General features: G+C 38.6%; 1 protein-coding gene across 1 annotated transcript in view; it reads right to left on the bottom strand.

Annotated features, from left to right (window-relative positions):
* Positions 1 to 3,317: 3,317 nt before the first annotated feature.
* The window catches only part of SYNPO2 (synaptopodin 2), a 78,434-nt gene continuing 71,453 nt past the window's right edge, over positions 3,318 to 10,298 (bottom strand). Inside the window, exon 5 of the mRNA XM_058838301.1 lies at positions 3,318 to 8,458. Within this exon, the coding sequence (XP_058694284.1) occupies positions 7,901 to 8,458 (558 nt within the window). The 3' untranslated portion in view covers positions 3,318 to 7,900. The remainder of the gene's footprint in view (positions 8,459 to 10,298) is intronic.

The following is a 10,298-nucleotide window of genomic DNA, read 5'->3' as shown; positions in this document are numbered from 1 at the left end:
CAGGAACAATTAGCTACTGTCTTTGTGGGACTCATTAAATAGTGCTGTATGAATGCCTCCTATACCATCTGACTTAGCTCAAGGTTTAAAGTTCTATGGCATTTGAGTTCCAGTGGACGTGCTGATAATGGTGTTGCTTGGTGTCTGGCATCCCCACAGATCTCTAACTGTGCCACAGCTTCTCTGTTGGAACAGAGGCTTCATCAGGGAGAGCAAATAGTATGGATTGTATGGATTGTGTACCATTGCCCTCTGTTGGACAGCACTAGGCTCAGTCCAAGTGCTTGTCTTCTTCTGCAAAACTTTAGAGCAATAGACCTGATAAAACTGTATAAGTAAGCCTGAAGTGTTTAGTGACAAACTGACCATCCTTGTCCCAGTCCCTAAAATATAGAGGGAAATAGAAGTTTGAAAACCTGTCATGTCCTACAGTCTGATATAACAGAACCTTTCTGCTTTACTGGTAAAACATGATTTTATTTTTTCCCTCTTGCTCTCTGCCTACCTCACATCTTCTGTGGCCTATGAGCTTCCTGTGGATATGTAGGTGAGTGTTCAATATAATGTATTTCCTGTATTTAGTTTAGCCGTGGTTTTTCAGGAGGTTTGTAAGCTTTGTCAACAAGTTTGCATTTCATACACACTGTAGCATCTGAAAGGGAGGTCATGAATAATGGCAAGAATTTAAAACAGAAAAGTAAAAATATGAAAGGTACAAACAATCAAATTATTATGTGAGGGGGAAAAACATTACAATGTTTCTTGGAAGTGCCCATAATCCTCATTGTAGTTGTGAACTTAGTCCTAACTACTTTTGTGTTTTCTGCCCTCCAGAACACAGTTTATGGCAGAGCATTCAGAGCAGTAGAAATTATTATAAAGGTCACAGGGAAAAATAAAGCTACTGTTGCTACTGTCTGAATGTTATCTGTTTGGATTGCTGCTCTCCAAACCTGTGTTCATACTGCTGTTCATTTGAGGTTACATGCAGAGGACTCACATCTAACTCCAGTAATAAACATCCAAAACACAGTGATGTGTACCTAATTCTGCAGGGTAAACAGCAGCTTACCCAAATTCAGGAAGAGATGAGTGGTGATCTGCTCATTTGAGAAACCTCCAAGTTGATTTTGAAGAAGCATCTGCCTAAACTTCCAGAACTTTATGTCCCCCAAAATAACAGCAATCATCTCTTCACTGTCCTTGGTTGGTTTTTCTGTTCTGTTGATGATTTATTTCTCAAGTGCAGAATTATCCAAACAGACCTCTGCAAGCCTAGGTGAGTTTGGAGTGGTGTAAGGCTATGCCTGGTGCTACAGTCCACCTATTTTAGGCATTTATTTGGGGATGGAGTTAATTTCTTTTTAAGAATGGCCCCTCTTCACTGATTATACAGGAGGCCAAGACAGCAACTTGAGCCTCAGCAGAGTCTCAGCTGAGATAACTCTCCATAATTCTGCACATCAGTGAGCGAGTTCCTAAGAGAAGATAACATTACAAAATCTGATTAATGTCTTACTGTTTTGTTAATCACATTTTTTATTTGTACAGGCTACAAAAATCTACAGAACTGCTGACACCAGTTCAGTACTTGTAAATTTGTCATGTTTTGTGGTGCTGCACATTTCTGTGTGAAGTCCTTGCCCTGCTGGCACAAGCAGCAAATTAGTCAAGTTCCCATTGACTTAGCTGGTATCAGGATTTTGCTCCACATGGTCAGAGGAGTTCTATTGCCTTGTTTTGTTCTTAGTGATTTTTTGAAATAAAAGTTTTCTCAGGGCATACTGATTCAGTAGGAAGATTCATTAATTTCTACACTAACCTTAATTTTACTGCCACATGGAAAAACTCTCGGGGTTTTAAACTGCAGAAGGAAGTAAAGAATGGTGAAGTCCACAGACATAGTGGAGAAAGTAATCTCGAACTTTGACAAAATCATGAAATTATGTGGATCTGTGGTGGGGAATCACTTAGAAACTATAAAATTTACCAAGATTGATCATCTTCTTAAAAGTATTCTGTTTTGCACACAAGTAATTCACTAGTGAGTTTCAAGTCCTGTGTTTGTATACAAACTATTTTATAGGCAAAATATTTGCATTTAAATTTAACTGTCTTGAACAGACCTACAAATCAGAGTAGCTGATGAGCACCTGATCAAAACTACAGAGTTTATGCTTAGAAGCTCTTCTGTTAGAAAAAGTCCCCAAAACATTAGAAATACCATATAGTTAAGAATATTATGACCTTATGTTGATTCTTGTTTTTCAAAAATAATTGACTTTCTGAGACTAAACCCAAGTGATCCATTGATATTTGCATGATTAAAATGAAGATGACTTAGCAATTGTTTATAATATAAAGAGTGGCAATTGTTTTATAGCTGCCACAGTTTGATGAGGTTGTTCATGCTGGGAAACTATACCAATACATGTATTATTCAGATTTTGAATTCTGTAAAGCTTCTTAATTTCCATTTTTGCCTTGGGCAAATTCTGCTTGTCTACAGCCTGGTTTAAACTATTTACAACATACAATAATTTTTGTCCAGCAATTAGCACATCTTTCCTTTGGTTTCCTTATTTATAGGGAAAAAATTAGTCACAAACCTCTGCAGTATTTAGACAAAGTTACCCTTGAGTTTTGATTTAAAGATAAAATTAGATTTAGAGGTTTATCAACATCTTTTTTACATGTGTCAGTGTACTGTAACCTTCCAGCTGTTTGCACTGCAGTGCAGCACGGTATGTTCTCCTAGTTCTCCATTAACATCTGTTAATTGACCATTACCTCTCTTTCTCCATAAAAATCCCCCACAACTTGACGTGCATGCACACAAACACTCCCAAGGTAATTTTGTTTGGAGTGTGAAATACTTCAGTCCTTTTTTAGGACTGAAAATGTGTGAACAAACACCAGACATTTTCCAGCATCTTGGGTGCTGTTTCTGACTCAGCAGCAACACAAGGCTTCTTTTTAAGGTCCAATAATATATCCAGGGAACAATTTCATAGCAAAAAATGTTCAGTTTGAGGAAAACCAGACACTGGCCTGGAAACACCCACCTTGCTGGACTTAAAATTCCTCATTCCACCAGCCTCACATTCAGTAAGGGAGCAGTCTGCCACACTGGGATAATTTTAAATGCTCTTAAGCATTGATGAATGCTCCAGAAAATCGAGGGTATTCTAAGAAACCCAGGGTACATTCTCTGGAGAGTGAAACATCCTACAAAACCTATGACTGTTTGCCTGGCAGAGAGATTTTTAATCTGTTGCAAATTACTGAAGTCAAGGGAGTTACGTTAAACTGTGAATCCAGGTTATGCTTGCTTTCTTTACGATGTGTTTAAGAACTTACCAAAGAAAAATGGAAATGTAGCCATGGAAAGGAATAGTACTGGGTCTCTTATAACCTTGCAAATCTTTTGTAGAGCAAAGCTCTTAAAATGCTGTTGAGGAGCTTTTTCAGTTCCCCAAGTTTTACATGCATCAATCATTTTTGTTTTACTGGGGACAAAATCCTGCTTGCTTTACAAATGCAAAAACTGCTTTGGGATTCATTTCATGTCTACAGTGAAAATCTGATCTGGCTTGCCACAGCTAGACTGGATGTGGTGGCCTTATTTCCTGAAAAGCTGTTTATCCAAATAGCCTGCATAGTGTACAGACTGGGTTCACAATTTATTCACAATATTTATTTCATGTTTGAACAGTATGTTTCAATTGAGAATAAACAACAAGAATACAGCAATGAATAAGGAACTAATCAGAGGGTTAGGTGCAAGTAAAATAGACAAGTAAGTATAGTAAGTAGATTTTAGTAGCAGATTTTTGGGGTGAAATGTTCAAACAATAAAAATAGCTCTTTTTGTATTATTTAACCTGGGTAGACTGTGCTTCACTGCATTTCCTTCCTCTGCTTAGTCAGTATGGAAATGAAATTCCACTAAATTTGATAAGTTGCCTTTTGACCTGATGCTGATTTAAGCTTCTAGAAGCTCATACCAGCAAGAGGTCACTGACAGGCAAAGTCAGTGAGTCTAAAAATGGTGCAGAAAAAAAGAGATTAGGCTTTACTTGGGTTCAGATTATTTAAACAAACAGACAAGAATTTAGGGGGAAAAAAAATTGTGTTTCTCATCTGATTGGTCAAATCACTTTATTATGTGATACAATTTACATCGCTGGCATGCACTTTGAAATAAAGTGTCCTTTGCAATGAGCAAAAGTCTTCAGAAGTGAAAAGTCTTTTATAAAGATAACACAGTCTCTTGCTACTAGGCAGAAATGCAGTGTGAAGAGATATTTGGTTGTGTTAAAGCACACCAAAATGAAAACAAACTATGAACAAGAGTTGTGAACATCATCATCTAACATCACTAAAGAAACTAAATTTTCAGTTATACTGTGTATTCAAATGCTCTGCATGTTAACAGAGACACCTCTGAGGGTGAGCACAAAGCCAACGATTTAAAATATTGAGAGAAGTTTTTCCCCACATTTACTGAGCAGATCTGTGCATTCAAAAGCAAATGTATGTAATTCTTGCGTTAATATATTCAGAACTCACACACAAGAGTCACAACTATTTGATAGAAAGATGCTTTGCTAGTGGAGGAATGGGGTGAAGGACAGAAAGTGAAAAATGCCATGGGGTCCTTCTAAAGCTCTGATGCATTAATATTTCATTTACTGTTCCAGGTCTGCTGCTATCTTCAAAATCACTACATGGTCTCAATCTGGATTTAGCCTGATTTCCTTCTAAACAAGGGTGTGTGATCTGTCTGCATGCCTGCCCTCAAGTCTGCCCTCCCATTAATAACTTCAAAAATGTTTATTGGTTCCATTTCTCTGTGGCAGAGGAACAGATCTCAGAGACAATCCATTGCCCACAGACTTTGTAAAAATAGATGGCGCTGGGGGGACCAGATCCACTTACCAGTGTTGCTATTGAGGGAAATGCTGAACTGGGAACTCATTCCATATTAGATATGGGAGAATCCACATGGAAAAGGGAGCTAAGAAATCCTCAGCAGGAGAAAAAAAAAATAAATCTGGGGTAGGTCACGTTAAACACTCAAATTAATCTACAACAAGATACAAAGCTACATGAAACTCAGAGTCAGGAATTCTCATGTTCACAGAAGTACTCAGAGATTAATTCCTAATTGTGAACAGAATGAAGTTATAAGGCTGCACATTTTTTATTCTAGAAAGGTTGGCAAAAAGTTCATGATCCTGTCTGAATCTCTTCACTTCCATTTTTGTTGTGTTTTTGGGGTGGGGAATTAGGGCTTCATCCTAGAGAATGTTTTCCTGTAATGCCATGTGATCACAGCATTAAAGCCTTTCCAGGGATCACTTTGTACCATAATTTTTTTTGCAACATCAACATTAAAAAACACTTTTAGCAATTTTCAATTGCATGTACCTTAAATTTAAGCACACGCTTCTGGTAAATGCATGACCTCAGAATTCACAGCACTAGTCTCCATGGGAATGTAAAAATTAGGTGCTCGATTCTTAGAATTAAAATAATGATGTTGGGTAAAAATATGCCTTAATGCAAATTTATTAATCTGGTTTTCTGTTTAATGATGTAAAAGAAACAGTTAAAAACAGAAATCTGAACTTGACCTAAAAACAGGAACTTGTTTTGTTATGCTAATATGGACCACAGGTCAGCAAAATATGTGAGAGGCACGCACTTTTCAGAATGTAGGCCTTCTGTGAAATGCATATGCCCTGGTATTTACTGAATAATTAAGGTCTTGATGACCCTGAACTTTAAATTTCATTGAATTTTAATTTGATTTATAATTTAACTGAAATTAAGTGAAGATTTGGCATGTATTTCTAGGGCAATAGGGTTAGATCTGAGGCTAAGCCCTCGAGGCTAAGGGAACTTCCACAATCCCACTGGTGGAATATTCCCAATTGTGATAAAAGAGGACATTGAGGGTCTCTGTGAAGAAACATCTATTTTTGCCTGTGTGGCAGGAAAATTTACTCTGATTATGTGCATATGTAACTCTGAGGTGCAAAACTCATTTTCAGGCTTATCATGGCAGCCTTGTTCATGTCATTTTTCTAAATCACTTTTGGGTTTTTTTGCAAGTTCATATAGTGAAATAAATCTGTAAAGTGCAATAGCAATATGATCCTAATCTTCAGAATTCTGAAGATTTACCACTCACATCTTCATTTCCTGACTGGTCAGAAGGATCAGTTGAATTTTAGGGAGACTTCTGTTTGGCTACAGAATTTCTGCCAACTTAAACTCATTAAGGCTATATTTTTCCTGTAATTATTTGCTTGTAGGGGATGTTCCAGCTCAAATGAACTTGGATTCAATTTTTCTTTCTCCTTCATACCAGTTACATTTTATAACTGCTATAAGTGAAAATTCTTTGCAGATGGGAATAGTTTGTACTATATTTTTTCTTACCACATATATGCTTTAGCTCTTTCTAATCTAATCCCTTCACTCCCAGTGACAGCCTTACTGCAACTAAGGATAGTTAATAGTGCTTCTGCAGTAATTTCAGCTGATTGTGCTTGACAGATCCTTCAAGAATTCCCCACAAAATAAGGAGGATTGACAGCACTTTGTAAAACTCGGGGTGCTCATTTAATGCTTTAACAACATCTAAACTACCCAGGAAGCTTGGAATACACACATTTTTAGCCACATATTTCTATTGTTTAAATAAGCTGCAAATGCAAGGTATGTCTCACCAGCAAAAATTATTCACAATCCCTTCAGATCCATCAACATCACTTAGGTATAACCAACCACCCAAATATTTGTTCCTAGACTCACACAGTGCACCACGTATCAGAAACCCTCTGTCACGTACAAATTTCTACATAGAGCAGGGACTGTCCTTGCTAAAAAACTTATCTATGTCTTCCCAACTGAAGATACAACTCAAAAGCTTTCTAAACATTGAGCTACCTTAGAAACACAAATAAACTGCTCAGCCAGTTGGATTACCAGGCACTGGAGCAGTAAATGCTCAGCAAATAGTTCATTTTACAGAGAAATAAAGGCTGTTCAGCCTCTGACTTGTTTGATAGTTTATTACAAAAATATCTTGCAATCCAGTTTAAATACACTCCTCATCTCTTTTGTTGTTCAAGTATCATGGTATTGATCTCTATTAACAATGCCTTTCTTCCTGGTGTTTTCAGGGTAATTACAAGCTGTAAAACTTCACTGAAAGTGTCCTGAAATCCGCCTGAAATGAGTGACTGTGTACGATTTCCTGTATCTACATATTGTGGTGATTCAGGTACCATTGCCACAGATGTATTTTAACTGTTGCCACAGTAAAAATATTCAATTTACTTTTTAGCTCATTACAGAAATGCAGTAAAAAAACCATATGGCAAATAAGCCACTGCTTCAAAGTCTTCCACTTCCATTAGAACTTATGCAAATGTGACTATGTTTAGTAACTTGGAACTCATGTCAAACATACTCAGAAAACCTACAAGACCCTGTAAAATACTTCTTGGTTTTAAAATGCCCTTATTTGACTTTTTTTTTTTTCCACTTTAACTTAACTGCAAGCATTTTTGCTGTCACTTTCTACATCCTTGCTAGATTTTTGCATCGAGTACATGGATTGACCCACTTTGATCTCCTCCGTCACCCCAAGAAATGCGTGTTTTTGCCTTTTGACAAACAGAACTATCTTAGGTGTAAAACTGAGTCTATTCTAGAGGCTGCTAGCGCTGCAGACATGTGAAAACTGTGCTCCATTCAATTTTTGTCTCCTCGTTTTTTTTTACTTCAGAGATCATCAGGCCAGCAAGAAACTTTCCTTCTCCAACTCAAATCTTAGGGCTTGCTGAGCTGGAGGAAGGGAAAATGCCCCAGGCCCTTGAGCTGCTCATGTTGGACGCCTCCATCCCCTTGGCTGTGGGTTGTAGTTTGAATCAGCTGTTGACAAGCAATAGTCAGACCTGGAATCCATGGATAATATATCAGGATCCGTTGTGGAGCGCTGAGCGCAGTAGGGATACTGCAGCTTAGGGCCAGCCTGGCTGGGGGCAGACAGGGAGCTTTTTGGGGGTGATAGAACCCCTGACTGCTTCCCTCCTAGTAAGGCTACGCTACCACTGGGGGCTGGAGGCTCGTAAGAAACTTTAAGTTTCCATTCATCTGGTGGCTCAGGAAGCGTTTTCCTGCGAGCAGCCGACACCACGTTAGCAGCAATGGATTCCTGCATGCTTTGGGGACCAAATGCTTCATCCACCAGGCCAAGGGGAGATCTGGCTGCTGCTTCCCAGGGAGTCAGTCTCTTGCCAGGCTTGGCAGCTGCTGTGTCTGGCTTGCTGAAGTAGTCAGGGGCGGGCTGAAATACAAGAGGAGAAGTAGGAGACATGGCTCGAGGAATGAATGAAGAAGGTCTCCCAGGAAGGGATAATGAGCGGCCACTGCTTCTTCCCTAGGGAGAGAAAATACCAAATACAGTTACTAAACAGCAAGAAAGGAAGCCCCTTCTCTTCACTTCCAAACTGGAACAAAAGACCCTGAAGGCATGTGACATCCTGGCAAGTCCCTTTTTATGTCTACAGGTATCTTTTAGAACTTTAATTTACTGGAAAGACAGGAGGCAGAGAAAGAAACAGGAAAAAAGGCACAGCAAATTGAATTTTTGAGGAAAGCAAGCAGACCAAAGACAGGCTCTTCCTGAAAAAGTACAGTGGCATTAACAACTGTGCAGCTTGCCCACTACTTAGCTGGTGTGCCTTGCTCTGAAAAGACCATTCTTAATGCAGAAGGGAGTCATGTTGTGACAGTTCTGTGTGTGTTTACAAGATGCTTTCTAACATTAGGCACAGCCTAATTTATTTGATAACAGGCTCTGTCTAGGACATCTGTTCGAGAACATATCTTTGGCAATCTCCTTTTAAGAAAGGCTTTTCTTACTTGGAAATTATTAGACTTATCCTATTTTTTTTGTACCCCTTTTTGGGGCACAAAAGTGAACACAAGCAATTAAAGGTGTTAATGCAATCATTCACTTAATACCCTTACATGACGCTACTTTTGGCTTCTTTAAAAGGCAATGCCCTCAGAATTTCAGTACATTCCGACCCACTTATAGGAGCAATCCATTCATTTTTGACAAATCCTAATCTTCTTAGTAATGCAGCACTTTGAAACAGAAACTGTGTTTGTGAGAAGGTTCTGCTGCAGCAGCCATTTGGCAGCGCACGAAGCAGGTACAGCCTGTCCCCAAGCCAGACCTGCTCTCTGTGCCACACAAATTATGTGGCTCTTAGAGCTTCTATAAAGGTGGTTCCTAAATCAGCGATTAACACTCATTGATTCATGTCCTCAGGCTTAAATGCCTTTAATTCTGAAATCTGCTGTGAAATTCCTGGCTCTTTTTGCCAGAGGCTTTGCTAGAATCGAATCTGAACAACATTGTCCAGTGCTACTTTTCCTAATGAGCTTCCCAAACTTGAAACACTGTGAGCATGAGCTAGAGAGCAGTCAACCAGGTGTGTGATCGTTCAAGGTATAGCTGATCTAGCAAAGATTCACACAGAAATGCACATTTTAAGTTTTTCTGCCACAGGATCTTGCTGCATTTAAGGAACTTGAATGACCACTGCTTCAGGGTTTATTTCAGGTAATATCAGCCCTTTGTATGAGAGATGGAAACTGAGGAAGAGACTTCAGATTTCATAATTTTCAGTCAGTTTGCTTGTATTTAGCCTGAATCTCTTTAAAAAGGTGTAGTGACACTCAGAGGTTATGTCATGAGAGTTTTGACAAGTTTCACAGCTGATGCTTTATGACAGGACCATCCTTTCACCTCTTAGCTATGATCAGCTATTTCCAGTTTGCATTTCCAGAGAGGAAACTCCTCAACATTATTAATCCACCCCCCTCCTCCATGTTAGAAATTAATCAGATAACCTAAACCACAAGAAGTTAAGTGGTAATTAAGAATGTAAAGCAATTGAGAAGATAAGGTTGTGGAAAGGGATGAGAAAGTTGATCAAATAGGTTCACCTCATTAGTCTACTTGTGTTAGCTCCTCTCAGGAGGGCTCTAGAACAGAAAAGTTCCCCTTTTTCAATGGAAATTCCAGTTCAAATCCCTGTGAGTACTTTGTAGAATTTAAGAGATGCAGAGGGAAATTACACTGTTGAAACAAGTGTTGGATAAATTATCTGGCTTTTCAAGACATTTAAATGAAGATATTGTTTATCTGTCCTGTTCAGAGAAAGACTCCAGAGTTCATCAAGTTATGGAAGTATCTTTTTGGTGTA

Source organism: Poecile atricapillus, chromosome 4, assembly GCF_030490865.1.
Source record: "Poecile atricapillus isolate bPoeAtr1 chromosome 4, bPoeAtr1.hap1, whole genome shotgun sequence".
Classification (NCBI taxonomy): Eukaryota; Metazoa; Chordata; class Aves; order Passeriformes; family Paridae; genus Poecile; species Poecile atricapillus.
The sequence above is the reverse complement of the archived record's forward strand: the minus strand, read 5'-3'. Positions and strand labels throughout refer to the sequence as shown.